The following is a 17,741-nucleotide window of genomic DNA, read 5'->3' on the forward strand; positions in this document are numbered from 1 at the left end:
AAAAACTTCAGAAAGTTATTTTTTGATCAAACTGACCAGGTTTGAAGGATGCTAACCAGCATTTTTGCAACAATATTTGACTAGTTTTTTGCTCAAACATTTCCACCTGAGGAACGACTTCGGAAATGGAGGAGCAGGGCTTGCTGAGATCCATATGTTGTGGTGAGGAGAGAGATAACTCAGAGCTTTTTTACAACAACAGTGGGCAGGGCAATCTGTCCTCAAAGAGCATATTTACAGGAAATCATCAAAGATAAATTTGTGGTTTCCACTTTCCTGATTGGGGCGGATGGTACTGTATGATTGGTGTTCCAGGCCCTCAGGTTTCCTGCTGTTTTCAATACTTTGCACTTTAAACTGTCTTACAACTGACTTTGGTCATGCAGTGATTTGGTGTTTTTTTTTAAAACTTCCATCCATTTAACTAGTTAATACTTTCACAGCTCTTTGGAGTTTTAAAGCACCACAAATTTAGCTACTGTTCTTAATAATCATTTGGACAAATGGATTCAGAAAATTGCATATTGATGGAAGGAGTTTATGTTCTTTGCAGTCAAATATTTTCTCACTAGTTTCATGCAAAATTGCTTGGCCAAACAGATTTTCCCAAGGCTCTCTCAATAATGAATGTAACTTTCTTTTGTTTCTGGCTCTTCTCCGAACCCATCAGGAAAGGGTAAAGCATAATGACATAGGTCTGTTGTCTCCTGTAACCCTCTGGGACTGTTTTCTCTAATGTGATTGTTTGAAAATCAGCAGTTTTCTGCCAGGAAATAAAACAAGCTATTTTCCTTCCAAGTAACACTGGAAAAATCTGAATGTCACAGAGCCTGCTTACTCATGCAACATTAATTTTTAAAAGAATCAATTTTGTAATCTTTCAATTATGGTTTATTATAATGATGATAATCACAGAGAAATCACTTTTTTTTTTTTTTTTTTTTCTATTGCTAGTGCTGGGGGCTGTCATCAAATCACTTTCAGCAATGCTGAAAACACCTGGGCTAATAAACCAGGCATTATTTATTTATACTTTCGTTTTACTTATTTAGAAGCATATTAAACATCAATTCCCTTAGCAGTTGGTGACGTTACAAAAACTAAAAGCAAATAAATTACATCTAGCACATAAAGACCCAGAAGTCACTGCCAGTCTGGCTATCCCAGACGGTTACAACTGAAAAGCACTTACAGAATCCAAAACAAACCAGGAGAAACTTGCTCAATGTTAACACCACGGAACATACAAAGGCAGCCTCTGGACAAACACCTCCTGAGTTGGGAGCTCACAGAAAGGCTGTGCTGGCTGTGCCCAGGCACACCAGATCCCTCTGCTTTCCACACCGAAATCCTAGTGCTGCTTGGTACACCTGAGCACAGACATGAAGCATTTGTGATAGCTCATCTTACGGTGCAGTGGTTGGGGGACGCACCTAACACGCTTTGCCGTGCTGCAATTTATAGGTGGCAGGGTCTTTACATCCTCTGGGTCAAAGAAATGCTTGCAAATGTTTTTATTAAACTTTCTGGGTAGTTTTTATCTTTCTTTGTGTGTTTCTCTAGCCTAGATACTCTGGAAACAGAATTTTTCCCTCCCGCATGCCACTTTGAATCTATATGTTTGTGCATGTAGTGAATATGCCCATACATATATATACCCAGCATATATATAAATTGCCATCTAATAGCTCCAAGCCTTCAGCAACACTTGCACATACAGAGCGACTTACTTGTATAACAGGGAACATGTGCTGTTCATACAGTAGGTCATGCCAGAGTTTAGCATTTAACAGCACGAGTGGAATGGGTTTATATTATGTTCACATTTTAAAAATAAAAAGTGTACAGGAAATCACTTGGTTTCTGATCAGAATCTGAGCTCCCTGCTGTTTTAATTCACATAGCCAACAGTCATCAATAAATAATCATGCACAGCTTCTACATCCCACTGTGAAATTTTGTTTTTGTTTTAAGTACTAGACGTACTGAGTTGGGATCTGCAGTTCCAGACCAGTCTTTCAGGAATTCTGATCCATGATTCAGATGAAAGCGTGAGGGCAAGGGCACGGGCACATGGAGGGGAACTGTTCCTCATCACATACCTTGCAGGGCTGTGGGTTGTTTTAATAGAGATTGTACAGAAAAACAGGAGGTGTGTTCAAGGCAATATGTTTCACAATAAAAGGACAAAAAGTGGAAAGAAAAAAGCTATACAGATGACAGAGTTACAAACAATGAGGCAGAAAATCAAAGAGGAAAAATGTTGAAAATACCAGTAAAGTAATGATAGATAAAATATATATATGTGAAGGAAGGAAAAAAGAATATTTCAAAGAAAGCAAGAAATATGCTGAATGGAAACAAGTATCCTATTAAAGAGAAATATGAACAAGGAGGAGTTTGGATCGAAGTACAGTGACAGCATGACAGCCCATGATCTGAGTCAGCTAATCCAAATGGAAGAGTCCAAGATGGGCAAAAAGAGAAGGAGCCACAGAAGCTGAAACACCTCAGAAACTGCTTGGGATCAGGCCTCATGGATGATATGTGTCTGAATATGTACTGAGCTCTCCTAGCACCCAAAGACTCAGCCAGCAGCCAGGCGCTGAGCACCACCACCCAAGCAGGTACACTGCGGCTCGCAAGTTCAATCCACCACTTAGCTTACCAGAACAGAAAATTAAACACTGCTTCTGCAAAGACACAAGGCTGTTGGAAGCAGCACCTTCAAGGGTGTGTGATCCTCTATGTGGACTCACCAGATAACTCAGGTGGCCTCTGTCCTCGCCCTCTGCTGTACCACTCCTACCCCATCGGCCCTGAGTTGCCTTGGCCTTCCCATGGCTCATGGGTGAGAGTCACAGGGAACATGGGGAAGAGATAGAAGCCCACAGCCCCTTCATCTCAACTGAAAGGCTCCTCTGAGCCTTTGGCAGGAAGGCCAGGCTGCTGTGACCTCCTGGCAGTGGTGAGGCTGCCAGCTGCATCTGTGGTTCTCCTCACTCCTCTTCTGTCCCCTTTACTTCCCAGTCAGGTTTAAAGCATTTGCTGAGTATACAGGGGACGGGGACACTGGGCAGTGGAGGAACAGCAGAAGGCCAAGCATTAATTCATTCATTCATTGAATAAATAGAGAAATCAAACCATTTGTTGCTGAAATGTAGGCAATTAACAAACTAATTAAATATCACACTGTTAGACCAAAGACATTTTCTATTGATGTCATGAGGAATAATACCTAGAAAAAATCAATGTAATTATATTTCAATGCCTAATTCATAACTATTTTACTCATATCTCTTAATTATGCTTTGCAATGAAATGGATTAGATAATGTAATTCCCATCTCCATGAGTCTGGCATTTAAAGGTAACGTTCAACCATGTCATTATGCTTAGAAAATATTGAAAGTATTGAAAAATGGAGGAGCAACCTCACTGCATCTTGAAAAATCAGTGTAGTCAGCTCTGGGTGTGCAAACACTAAAATGTCTTAATTCTAATCAACGCTCCTGCCCCTAAGATCATTTGGGAGCTCTAGCCATGCGCTCCTGAGCTAAGCACCTCTAAATTTAATCTCAACATCCCAACATCCAAAATAAGAAGCTTCTCTATTCATGTCAAAGCATTGTTTTTCTGTTGGTTCTTGCATGTTCTGTCTCTGTAGATAACAGAAAAAGAACTTGCTGAAGTGACCAAGCCAACATTAAAACAAAATTACCATAGATGATAACGCACCCAGTTAACATTTCTCATTCACCTAAAGAGAGAAGGTATTCTACTGCCTGACCCAATGTCAGGCTACCTTCATTTTTGTAACATGTCAAACCCAAATGACCTAAAATGATTTTTTATTTCTGTTCAATGTAGCCATGTTGCATGTAACTACCTCTGGTAAGTAAATTTCAAAAACATTCAAAATCTCAACCTCTGTGAAGATCGTCTTCCACTAGATAAAAAAGAACTTGTTAACTATTGGTTTAAAAATAGTCATATTTCCAAGTACAGACAGAGTGGACACAAACCTTACTGAAACATCCAAATCCACAAATCCATGCAAAATATTCTCTTTACAGGAAATGCAAAAGTATTTTTAAACATAATTAGATATAATCTTCCCTGTTTTCATTAGCTATTAACATTATGTAAAGATAAACTAAAGCATAATGACTCTTTTCATTATCACATAATTGTTACTTTAATGGTTACATTATGAGCAATACGATACCACACATATTTCCACCTTTCACATTAGTAGGCTATTATTTTGAAACTTTCTATTACAATCCACCCACAGAGACCAGAGTATTAATGCCACCATTTCAGTATAATGATGACCATGGGTTTGAAATCAATATGAGAGCCTTGGGAAAAATGTAAAGCAATAATGAAGAAAATATTTATATCATATGCCAGTCTTGGCCCTGGTACACAGACAAAAGGAAAACTTTAAATTAAACATGCAGAACTGCTCTTGCTAATGCTACCTTTAAACCGGTCAAATACTTACGAAAGTGGAGGTTATTATTTCAAAAACTGAAGGAAACCCTTAAGTGATCCAGAATTAAAAGTTTAAAGTGAAACTGGAATAAGCTTATCTTAGCCATATCATCCCCGGGTACCATCCCACACCCTATCCAGAAATATTGCCTAAAATTCTGTTTCCCACTGGTAAACAATGAACTGCCCGTAGTTATTCATTCATTCATTCATTGCCTTTCTCCTAACTAGGCAAAGCAGTATAGCTTGGCAGGAAGCCACTGATGCTTAGGCAGGTCGAGGCAGTACATAACACCTGAGGATATCCTATACAAAGCTAGATGAAGTTCCGTATCTGCAAGGCATTCCATGAGTGACACCCAAAATACCTCCAGGAGTGAGAATGCTCTGGGATGCCACTGCAGCTAATATTGCCTGCAGGATCCGTACAGTGGGGCTGAAATCCAGCTCCCTTGAACAGCGTGCATTCTTGAAAGAACAGGTAAAGACAATTTAAGACCATCAAATAAGCCCAGAGGAGTTAAGGACCACTGCTTTCTTCTACTCCAAATACAAACCATATTTCATCAGTGTCATCACTAATATAAAACTGTAGCAGCCCACACGGAGAGCAAAAAAAAATCTCTGAGCTCCAATAAAGCCACAATTCTCCCTTGATGAAACAAAAAGCCACGTATGACGAATGCTAGTCACATTTGTCAGTGCTTTGGAGGAAGATGTGGAGATGATGCTGAGAGACATGGACACAGGATAGGAAAGCTTATACTTGAACAAATTGAAGCTAAATTCTTCTTTTAGAGGAACACACTTCACAAATACTCTTCAGATTATTTTCTTTCCTTAATATTTTGATTGACTGTAAAATGTCAAGAGACTACTGCTAATTTCACGTGGAAGGAAGTGCCAGAACATTACCCTGTTTGGCTGAAAACAGGTTACACAGCAGCAGAAATTGGTTCTCTTGTGTGGTTCCAGACCATCCCAACTCACAATTAGCAGTGTAGGAGACAGGAAAGCCATCACAGTAAATATACAAAATACAAAGATCCCCATAGGCATGAATTTCCACATAGCAATAGTGCCAGCTTTCCCCCAGTGTCCTTTTCTCAGGGAAATCAAGTTGTACAAAGGGGATAAATATTCATTGCCTAACAGAGACATTTTGAGGCTTAAGTGATATCTGCAATATATGAGGAAATGCTATCATGGAAAATGTTTGGGATGTTCTTCAGTGACAGGAGCACCAGTGTCTCTAATGAATGTACTTCAAGGAAAGCTCAGAAGCAACATATGGAGAGACAACTGAACTCAGAGCGCTTATTTCTGACACTTTGTTTTTATTGTTAAGATAAAAGCACACTGTTCGTTTCTTAGGATTTCATCTGCTGTTGCTTCCTTTCCATTCTCTGTGTCTTATTCTACACAAATGACATAATCTGCAGCGAGTTTTAAAGTTTTGCAGCAGATGCTGGGCTTTGGAAGTTTTAATGAGTCAATGCAGAGATTGCATTGCGCTGCTCAGGTTTCTCTGCTGTAGCAGCACGAACAGAGCAGAGATGTGCTAGCTGGGCTGACTGACTTTTAAAAAGAAAAAAAAAAAGAAGAAATGGAAGTCTTCAAAGATCGGGCTCGTGTAAGAACAGCAAACTTGCAAAGAACAAATATGGGCATTTAGAAACATTTTCTGCTACTGTAGTTGTGTGTTTATTGCGCCCTGGGCAGGGCAGCTCAGGCCGGGAGAGGAGCGGTGCCGGGCATGCAGTGCCCCCTGCTCTGACTGCTGCAATAAGCCAGGGCTGCTAACAAAATGCTGCAAGTAGAATGTCTGAATCTTCGATGCCTGAATCAGAAAGTATTCCCTTTCACACCCGAACTGCGTTACATGCTGATTAGCATTCAAGACATCAGACAAACTCTTTGAGGGCACTCCTCAAGATTCATAATAAATCCCCAAGTTGTAGCTATGTTTTTTCAAACTGAGTAAAATTGTACATGCTGCTCTTGTGCATGTTACTCTTTAAATGCACAGCTGCCTTACCATTAAAGGCTCAGAGAACCCAAGCATTACAGGACCTGTATGGGGTGTACCAGCGATTGTTTTCATAACGCAGGTTGCTGCATAACCCACCAGCACAGCAAGCTCCCCCGGAAGCATGGCTGTGAATCCCGAGTCACCCTCGAAGATGTGCACTATAAAGCCACGTGCATATGTACGGATTTGTAGAGTTCCAAATCGCAGACTGATTTTGTCTATGGGATCCATGATCACTGACACATAAACAAACATTGCAGAACATCTGCTTTGTTTACGTATGGGTAAAAATACATATTGAAGCTCTGCATGAGCTAGTTTACACAACTTCCAAATGAACTTAATGGGACAACGTTTCACAATTTTCACAGTTTTCCTCCCACCTATGTGTATAAGATCTCACATCTGAGACGTGAGTTCTTACAGATTAAGTTTTCAGTGCAGTGTTTGTTTCCTAATCCTTCTATATTTTTAAGGCAAAATATCCCAGTAGTAGTTCTGGCTAAACTGTTTCCACTTTTAACCAGTTTCTCTTCGGTTGTGTTGCCTACCTGTTCAAAGTTTAAGAACACAATATTTCTTATATCACATTCACTGAGAGATTTGAAGTTAGTATTGGGTCACTTTTATTCTCATAGACCCTTTCTTATGAAATTCTGCTCTTGTAAACTTTATTAGCTAGCAGGTGGACGGACATACAGAAACCCTTCTCTATCTGAAGCAACAAATTACCGTAGTGTTTTATTGCCTGCCTCTGAAAGTTGCTATCTTCACTTGAGCAGCAACTCTGTAACACAAAATCTCCCAGTGCATCGCATGCGGTTTGATTGCAGTATCTCTTATATTGCTAAACACTGCAAATATGACCCAGTGTACCTTAGGGAACTTCCATTAGAAAACCCAGAGTTATCAGTAACCAACACATATCACACTAAAGGAATAGCAGCATCGCATTATTTCCTCATCTATTTAATATATCTTAGAAAAGCATTGCTATATGACAAGCAGTGATAAGCATAGACTTCAGCGGAACTCACCCTGTTTTAAAGACAATTATTTCAACTGGCAGCAAGGTTGAGTTAAAAAAATAGATTAAATTCTTGATTTTTTTAGAATTGTTTTGTTCTTTTAAAATTTTAAACTCTTTTAGAAAAATCAAGGTCTAGTTTAAACACTGTGCTCAGAAAAAACAAAAATGCTGCGATGGAAAATGATCCAGTGAAGCCTCTTCAGTGAAAATCTGTGCCTCTACTTTTTTCCTCCAAATCTTCTGCCTTTACAACCATAAAATACCTTCAGCACCAACAGTAAAACAAGAACCACTAGGGCCCACAGTGCTACCAGGATTGCTAGCATGTGTCATTGCCTTGTCTTACCCTTCAAATGTAAACATTCATGGGATGTGAGAAAAGTCCAGGAAGAATCTCATCTATATGCGCAATCACAGTGTTGCTCACGAGAGATAAAACAATGCAATCATGGCCATAAAAGCTGTAGAACATTTAAAGGACAAGATGGAGAAGGTGTGCATGTAATTAGGACAGAATCAAGCTCTGTACAAAGATTTAACATCCGGCTTGTCAGGAGCAGATTTGGTAGCATCTAAAGAAGATGCAATAAAGAATGAAATGTTGGATTAATTCAAAGAACATGCAGAAACACATGAAGGCAAAGTTGATTCTGGTTAGGTATTTTTTCACTTCCATGATTAGGTGAAAATAAATAACTCCATGGCTAAAGTCAGCAATCACCACAGAATCAACAGGTCTCTAAACCCACACAAATGCAGCCACATATTTCCACAAAATAATAACTAATACTGATAATTTTTTAAATAAAACTTCATTCTACTACATAGTTACTATAATGTAGTGGGAGCTGTGTTTCTTAGCAAAAGTGTCAGTGCTTCGTACAGCATTTACTGACATGTTAATAAAAAACAGACTTCTGTTGAGTACTATCTGCCTAATAGAGAAAAATGTTCATCTTAATTAGGAAAATCTTCACAAAGAAACATAAATGCAGATACTAATGGGCTGCAGGGAATAAATCTAGGACACTCCGGAACAACTGGCGTTTTACCAGGGAATGGAAGAGTGAATGCAGTGAGTGTAAACCCCAAAACAGTTGTTACAAGTCCAATGATTGACCACAAATAGCAATAGAGTTTGAGATTTTAAGTGTTTTATAATGAAAAATCTATTTATTTCATTAAGGTTTCATGCTGTAGACCCTTGTTTTTTCAGGTAATAAAGCAGTCTTAGCTGACAATGAAACTATTTAAGCCCTCTTTGAATTAAGATGGACAAATCCATTAACGTTTTTTGAAGGGATTACTTTATAAAAAGAGAGAGTGGAAGTGCCAAGCACTAGTTTGAGAAAGATCTACAGTCAAGCACTTGAAAAATGGTCACTATATAAAACACAAGTTTGAGGGTTTGCTCTGATGCTCTCAGGCAATGGAGAACTTTCTCTGATTTTATCAGTATAACAGCAGAGGCTACATCATTGTGACAAAGACTACAAAAAAATATAAACTACATTTTGTCCTTAAAATGTTTAAACAAGCTAATGTTCCATAGCTCTGTTCATTTTCCTTTCAAAGCAAAATGAACTTTCCCTCATCTTCCAGAGTTTTAGACAAAGCGTGTTAATATAAAGCATGGATGAGAAGCACTGCCCAAGTCTCAAGATCTAACTTTGATCCAAGTTCAGTGTTACTGTTCCCAACTTCCCAATGAAAAACTGCTTTCTGCAAATGTTATTTAACACTGGCTAAGATTTTATATTTTCTCTGAATGGCCCTGATACGGAAAGTAGTATGTCTATGTAAGCAAGTGCAAAAATGAAAATATCATTACTGTATTATTTTATTCAAGCCAATATCCAGAAATACAGCATAAAACTCCGGTGATCTGGCCACTGACAGCTTTGCTATCTCAATTCACAGAGAACATCACCAAAGTATAGAAGTTGCAGCTACCTGAGGCTCAGAGAATTTGATTTCATTTATTCATTTCAGTGACATTTTTACTAGACTACAGTTTGGCATAGATTAGTCAGACACATCAAAAACCACATATTAACTGAGGTGAAGCTGTGATGACTGCAGTTGTCTAACAGTGTCAATTTGAATTTCAGATGAATATAATTTGTTAGCTCTAAATGACAGAGATATAATATAGATCTCATATATCACCAAAGTAATAAATAATTAGTGTGCAGAACTGCGTAAAATAGCAGGTTGAGCACACCTCCAAATTTTGAATCTTTATGTAGAAGTCAGTGATCAGGATGATCCATCTTTCCGCCTCAGATGATAAACCAGCTTTCTCACAACCCAACATGTAGCACCAAGTGGCACAGCGGGAATCGAGAGCTTCTGGAGGAGAAGCACAGCAGCAATTTCATTTCCTCAGAACTGTCCAAGATATTAACAAAAAGCCTTCAGAAAGAGCAATCTGATTGCGAACATGGCTCACTGGACCTCCCTCCTGTAGACATACTTGTATAGATAATAATCTCAATAAAATGTTGTATTGAACTGAATTGTTTGGGAGTGGGATGGGTGTTGTTAGAGGTAAGAGCACGTGGCAATTGTCTAGCCAACTGGCTGGCTTTCAGCACATTACCTCAGGTCTCTTAATGGGATTTTTTGAGGATCAGAATACATCTCCTGGGCAAAGCTTATCAGGCTCTTTGCAGGTAGTTATTTATAAGAAATGTTACCACAGATGCCAGGTGAAACTGTGCAGGGAGCGGTGTCAGCACACGCGTTAGTGGCTGTCTGCTGAGGCTCACCATCCTCCACAGGCAGCAGCAGAGCAGCGGCCCGATCACACCACCGGCCTGAGAGGGGACGTGGAGCCCTGCCATCAGAGGCACTGCTCGGATGCACTGTGCTGAGAGGTGAGCCTCTGATATGTTTGTAGAATAAACACAAATGGAGTCTGGAATCTGGATGACATTACAGTGTCTCACCAATATTAGCACAAATTTATTTTATCATTGCCTTTTGAAAGTGACTTTTAACGCAGACTGTTTTCTAAATGATCCTTAAAAGACACTCCCTTCTTCCTCATCACCTTCACCTAAGGCAATAGCATCCAGTAGCACTGATCTATTTGCTGCTAGTTTTCATTAATTTTACCCTCCCTAAGGGTGGTGCAGCTTTGGTGCCAGCTAATTAAAACCTATTTAGGGCTATTCAGTGCACTTTATCAGACCAGAATTAGCTCTGCTGCTTTAATGAAGACTACAGTTTTCTCTGTTATTACCAATTAAATGTTGTTATATCATCTTGCATTATATTTCTAACACATGGCAAAGTTAAAGATGTCTTTAGAACCACCTACCTGGATATATACAAAGATGCCACATTGAGTGATTGCCTCATGTTTCCTTACATTCTTTCACTTGACTCAATACATGTCATATACCTAAACATCAGTGAAATACTGGGAGAAGCTGCCAGGTTTATGCTCCCTCTAGGGAAACACCAAGTAAAATGCATTAATGAAAAATTGTCAATGTCTGGTAATGAATATTATTTATGTACAACAATTATTCAAAGTGGATAAGCTTTCACCGCCTTGAACTCATTGCTTCACTAATGAAGACTCTCAGAAAGAACATATGTCCCCCAGATTCATAACACTGCGTGCAAGGTTAATTCACCAGCACGGATAACCCGTATCTCAGTATATTCTGTACTGTTGTAGAATATAAAAAATGCTTCATTCTGAGTTAAATCAACTTGTCTGCTGGAACTTCTTTAGGGACAACTCTTGCTTCTTCCATGAACCTGTAATAAATTACCTGTCAATAGCAAAGCTGTGGGGTTTGAACCTGCACTCACGGAAGTCAGAGATAAAGCTCCCGTGTCAGTGGGAGCGCAGAACCAGAGTTTTTTTTTCAGTAGAGAAGTGACTGCAGCACACACCTGTTAGCTGCTTCTGAAAATATCCTTTAAAACTTGAGCACTACTGAAACTACTTATAAGTCCCACTAATTACCTGAAAAGATAGTACACCAAAGAGTAGAAATAGAAAACTCATTAAAGGCTTGACAGACTAGAAATCTGTTGTAATTTTACTATGCCTTAGTAGCATACACTGTACATAAGGACAGTATTTTAGGATTAAACTAAAATAGACGTGATTACAATCCACTCGGTACATTTTAGAATATGAGTTGAACTTGGTTTCCTTCCAGAATTTTTGCTGGGAACATGTTGAAGCAGACCTCTGTTCAAACTAATACTGCGAGCTAGAGTTGATGTTTCTCTGAGGAACAGAAGGAATATTTGGCTGAGGAACTTGATTCTGTCTCAGTATCATAATAGTCTGGCACAATGTGTGAAACTATTTTCATCACCCCCAAATCTCCTGTGCTGTGCCTTTATTGCTTCCACAACTGGCGTATACCTCTAAGAGCATCATGACCCTCCCCAGAAACAGCAGAAGCGCCCTGTGAGTTGAAGATGTTGCAGAAAATGAAACAGCTTCCAACCAGAGGTCCCTTCATTAGCAGGGAACTGCAGGATGTTTTCTAGTGGTACAGAAAGTGTTGGCTGGTGACACATTGGTTGTTCCTCTTGTTTTGGGCTTACAAGTGCATAAATGATGCCACTTAGCATTTGATGTGGAAAAGTAGGGCTAAAAATGAAAGTAACAGTAGATACAAGGATATTATCTGATCGCCACTGTGAGAAGTGTGTTTTTTTCACAGTGTTAAAGGGAAGCACTCACATACACAATGTGATGTGGATCATGAGGCAGTCTATGTACAGTTTGCCCCTGTCCACAATGTGAAACTTCTAGTTTCAGAAAGAAATCGGGGCACTGACATCAGGCTACTCAAGAACTTTGTTCATAAGCGCTGGGAGGAGAGAAGTTCAATCTGTCTTTGACATGGAAAGAAGCATTTGTATCGTGTTAATTGGGTAATAATAAAACCTTGTGATGTGTTAATTTGTTGAAGAGGAATGCATTAGGCTGGAGCTGAGGATACTTTGACATTGGATGATGAGATTTTTGATAGGCTATAGTAGCTACCCATTACACTGGGCTCGTCTCAAAATAAGATTTTAATGAAGTACTGTAAAGTCACTGCCACCGGACAGACTATTAATATGGAAGAGTCATAAATATAAACAAATTTATGTTTATGCAATAATGTATCCACGATCGTATTTAGCTTAATTAACAGGTAAACTGGATGGCTTGGATTATTAAAGAGGGGTTTGAAGAATGGATCTTGTGTGTTTTCTCTATTAGCCTCTGTTCATACATAAGCTTTTTCAGCTAAACCCAAGAAGTCATGACAACCTTGACACCTTTATGGGGTATAGGAGCCCCCACCAACTCCTGAATGACAGCAGCCACATGTGCGTGTGGTGAGAGCTGAGGGAGAAATTCTTCCCCACATTTCAATGCTTTTTTAAAAAGGCAAAATCAAGTCTAATCAAGTTTGGACAGTTTCATAACAAAGGGAATCAAGAAGGTCTGAGAGAACAAGCTCTTTTACTGCAACAGCTAAGTCAAAAGTTTAGACTAAGTTAAACTATTTGAGAATATCTGTATTGTTAATTTGGTCAGAACAGCTACAGTCCTGCACAACTGCAAATTCATGATGTGCAAATTAAAAGACAAATATTGAGGCACAAAAGTGGTCTGGAAACTCCTTCCCAGCTAGCTCCAGAGACTATGAGGAAGAGGTCCCCTTCCATGCTAAAACATGGAGCATCAGATTTTTTGTAGGTCAGCTACAAAATCATGCAATTTGTGGTCTTAATTCCACAGATACAAATTCAGCTCTGAAAATGTTAGCCAAAACATTGGCCGTCACACTTTCATCTCCTTATAGCCCTTACTTGAGCAGCATAAACACATATTCTCACACAGGGTGAATACAATTTCAGCATCATTCTGGTAAAAGCCTACATCTATTATAGTATCACTGATAATCCATTTTCAGCAAGAAATACAAATAATACACAACCCTGAGGTTTGTGTTTGAAGTGAAGCTACAGTGAATATCAACAGAGATGAAAATACAATATCCAGAGTTATCCTGAGGTTGTGCACTTGGAAATGTTGTTTGTGTAGGATTATCCTCTTCAAATAAAATGTCAATTTAATCAATAGTAAATTGAGCTGAAAACAACACACAGCTTTGAAAACATTTCAGGAAGACATCCAATATTTTTGGGACTCAAGCCAACAGAAATGGAAAGAACAGAAGGTAGTGTAGGTGGGGTAAATGGGGCCTAGCTGCTGCCTCATCAAGTGCTTATAACAGTCAAAACCATATAACAATCCATTAAAAACATATCTTGGGACTCATTTAGTAGCTGGCATCCAGCATGGCCTTCTCTCATGCATCTTTTGTCAAACATTATAATTGCTCTTCACAAGTAGGACTTACCGGTCTTTTCCTGTCTCCTTCTTGAACACTGCATCACAGTAACTCATGCGCTTCTCTGTTGTCACATAGATTTTGGCAGTTGGGTAGCTGTCAACAGTTCTCTTCAGCATGTTGTACACAATGCCATTTCCATCCTTCCTCATGTTTCGAAAAGGTCCCCAAATTACATAAACAGTGCTGTTGGTTTCTTTGAAAAAGTACTCGGGATTCTTGAGTAGGAGAGGCACGCTCGTGTGAGAGACCACTCTTACGGTTGTCCTCTTCCCAACATCCTCCTCGTAGCCCTTTGTGGGAGCATTGTTCATCCTCCATATGCACGAGGACTTGTCTATCTCAGCTCCCACCTTCTGGCCAGCCATCTGTCCTGAGTTTGAAACAATGGCACAGAGATCACAATCTAGTTGTAGAGGCTGGAAGAAAGAAAACAAAAATATATGGAAGTCCTTCTCTGTAAAGCATGGAGACTGAAAATTCAGTTAACAGAAAGATGAGCACAGTCCAACAAATTGATAATGATACTTCTTTATCAATCTCCTTGTGCTAGAGCTGGTGGAAAACCCTGCTGCCTCAAAGTTCCAAATGTAATCCTTTTTAGTGAAATAAGTGGCAGCTGTAATCTTCTCCTTTGTTCTCCACCTTGCAAAGTCAACTAGAAAAATAATAATTTATTTTTCTCTCTAAATGTTACTTTTTCCCCTAGAATACAATGAAAGAGAGCAGGAGCAGAGAACAATACTTAGATCAAGGCCTTTTCCTCTCTTAACAAGTTGTCAGCAACAGGAAAAATGTACAGAAAAAGTAATGCTGCGAATTTAACTATACACTGACTCTGGCTATGTGTCTGAATGAATAGTTCCCAAATTTGTGACAGAAGTCAAGTGCGAACCACAACTCTAACAAACAATCTGTAGGATGGAAACCCTGCAGCTGGAAAGAGGATGTAGACACCGGAATATGGTGTGCTCTCCAGAGAACAGCTACGACCCAATGAGAGGCAGATGGAGTGGTGACGTGTGAACTAGGAACTTATCATGGGCAAAGTGATGTCAAAGAGTGTTTCCTGAGTGCATTCCATGGTGCTATTTCTCCCATGTGAACTGAAACTAGTTATCTGTTCAACAGAGATATAGGTGCCTAACTGATGTTTCTTTTGTCAGAATAGAAATAAAAGATGGTGTCTTTTGGTTCTTTTGCTCTAAAAGATTAAAAGAGCAAAAGAACCAAAAGAGCTTTATGTTTAAGTTGCATTGTATGAAAACTTTGGATAGAAATCTGAAAAAAAAAAAAAAGAAAAAAGAAAAGAAAAAAAAAATAGATCCATCCATAAAAGCCACTGAAGATGATCCAAGTAACATATTGTCTGCAATTCTTTGATTTTTTTGTATGGTCACAGACTTGATCTTCTGTGCTGCTCTTGACTGGAAGCCAGTTACTTCAAGTAAATGTTTGTCAGTAATAATTCCTTTAATGTTCTTCTGACATTTAGTTTGATGAGACACTTTACTGACCAGCCTTGTGGTTATTTTCCTTCAAAATCACACTCCTTTTAGTTGATGTGGATAACAACCCAGCTACATTTGACCGCTATAACCTTAAGACCTGGTGGCTGACAAAACATCAGCTTTCTTTGGTAATGGTGTATTATGTAAGGACAAGAAATAAACATCTCAAGAGGGCCAAATTATAACAGAGAAAATATCAAATATTTGGATGATAATCATTATACTTAACAAAGGTGTGCCCTGCAAAACTACTACAATGAATTTCACAGTGGCAACATTTTGATTTCTCTGTTGTGATTGGCTTGATTTCTCTGTGTGAGTGGTTCCTGAGAGTGTTCTTTCCTCATTTCTTCAGGAGTTAAGGATGCCTGACTGCATGCAAAAGCATTGGCAACGTTTCCTTTACAGTACACCATGTATTTTTCATAGCTGTTGTAGTTTTAGAGAGCTGTCCTGCCTAGCTCCCTGACAGCAGGGCTGAAGTCCCAGGAGATACAGCTGAACACAACAGTCTCTCTGTTTACTGCTTAGTTACAGAAATCCTCTCTGAGATACATTATGAGGACATGGCTGGGTGACCTAAACAAATCCATAAGCATAACTCACATCCTAACATGAAGTGAATTGTTAAAGTCCCAATAGATTAATTTATGGCTTTCAGGGTGAACTTTCAAACTAACAAATGCTGAATATGAAACTGCTAGATAGGAAAAGTCAATTTGGTCAAGAATCTGGTCCCATTTAAATCTGTCTCAACCTTGGTGTTTTTTTCACAATATTCTTTCTTCTCCATTAAAATAGAGCTGCTCTCTTAAATTTGGAATTGTTTGATTCTCTGACCTTAGCTAGAAATGCATTGCACATTTTCTATTCACCGAGTGAAACTGTTCTGCTCGAATAAACTGAGTACACTCACTCCTGCAATTGTGTCCCCCACTTTTCCAGCTCTTTTGTTGTGATTCATTTATCTTGTTCCAATTTATAAAGCACTTTCATAATATCGAATGCCTGCACTAGGTCAACATATAATCTGCTCTTCTTCAATAGAAGTGGAAGTTTAACCCCTCCCAGCCCTATCTCAGAACAAATAATTTTACAATGTAGAGAAATTTTAGATGCCCTAATATGCATATTTCCCAAGGGAGAAAGAGTTAAAAGACCGACTGACACCCATGACAGACATCCCACTGATTGCAGCACCTCTCACTGAATTCAGTACCTTTTTGCATCATGTGTTCTGCAGCACATGGGAAAGCACACAGCGATATTAATTTGTTAAACCCCCATACGGAGACAGCCTCACTGCTTGCGGTCTTGGTTAATAACTGCTACACATAAAGGGGCAGTTTCAATAATTCACATATCTCAGCTTTCTCATTTTCCTCATTTAACATGAAATTCCCGTTTGTTATTACGCCCCACCTCCAATACGGCTGTTCCATCACTTTGGGACTGATGAGCTGCTCAAATGTAGTTTTTCTGCCACGGGGCTCCTATAGGATCCCAGGCACAGGGATTTGGGTGCCCAGAGGGGCCAGAACTGGGAAGCACCTGGATAATTGTGGCTGCTACTTCTGCTACTAAAATAGGACACATTTGGTGGCTCCTGACAACCTTTGGGAGCTGGAGAGATCTGCAGTTGTCCCTCTTCACCCCATACTTTGAGGTTTCTCTGTGCCTCACACCCTTTGCCTGTGCACGGATTTTTGGTCACCACGTTGCTAATGATAGCCTTAACCTGTATGAGAAAGTACCACTTTCTATTTAAATTGCTGTTTTGTTTTGTTTTGTTTTGTTTTATATTAAGGATGAACAGAAGCAGAGAGCCAATTCTTGCACAAAGAAACAGAATACAGAGATACTGAAACTGCGATTCAGAGAAAATGAGCCTCACTGGTGATGTTTTGCAGTTACCAGAAACTGGCTACAGGTGTCCATACTGCAAACACTGGGATAGCAATTAAATGCTAACTCAGCAGCAGCCTTATCAGAGAAGCCAAGGAACGAGTCTGGCAGGCAGTGCAAGCTATCCTCTTGCCCGCAGAGCAGTTCAGCAGCAATGGGGCTGAGAAAGACTGGCAGGAACATGGAAACCTGCACTGTTACTCCTTATGCTCTTTAGACCAAGAACAGCAGTTAAAGGTTTACCTGTACCTTTCACAAGATCTTCACTCACTTGCATGGTAGATGTATCAGCTAAAGAAAAAGAGATAAAGAACTTTTCTTCTCTTTTTATGTATTTAGACAGCTCCTTCACCTCTAGACACCATGGGCTCTGAC

At 39.4% G+C, this 17,741-nt stretch overlaps 1 protein-coding gene across 4 annotated transcripts in view; it reads right to left on the reverse strand.

Annotated features, from left to right (window-relative positions):
- Positions 1 to 17,741, reverse strand: part of ST6GALNAC3 (ST6 N-acetylgalactosaminide alpha-2,6-sialyltransferase 3) — a 237,898-nt gene that overhangs the window by 64,935 nt on the left and 155,222 nt on the right. For all 4 annotated transcript variants that reach the window (XM_021275829.4, XM_072041710.1, XM_005010319.6 and 1 more), the window contains exon 3: positions 13,960 to 14,369. In XM_021275829.4, coding sequence (XP_021131504.2) covers positions 13,960 to 14,318 — 359 coding nt within the window. In that variant the 5' untranslated portion in view covers positions 14,319 to 14,369. The remainder of the gene's footprint in view (positions 1 to 13,959; positions 14,370 to 17,741) is intronic.

This window comes from Anas platyrhynchos, chromosome 8 (assembly GCF_047663525.1).
Source record: "Anas platyrhynchos isolate ZD024472 breed Pekin duck chromosome 8, IASCAAS_PekinDuck_T2T, whole genome shotgun sequence".
Classification (NCBI taxonomy): domain Eukaryota; kingdom Metazoa; phylum Chordata; class Aves; order Anseriformes; family Anatidae; genus Anas; species Anas platyrhynchos.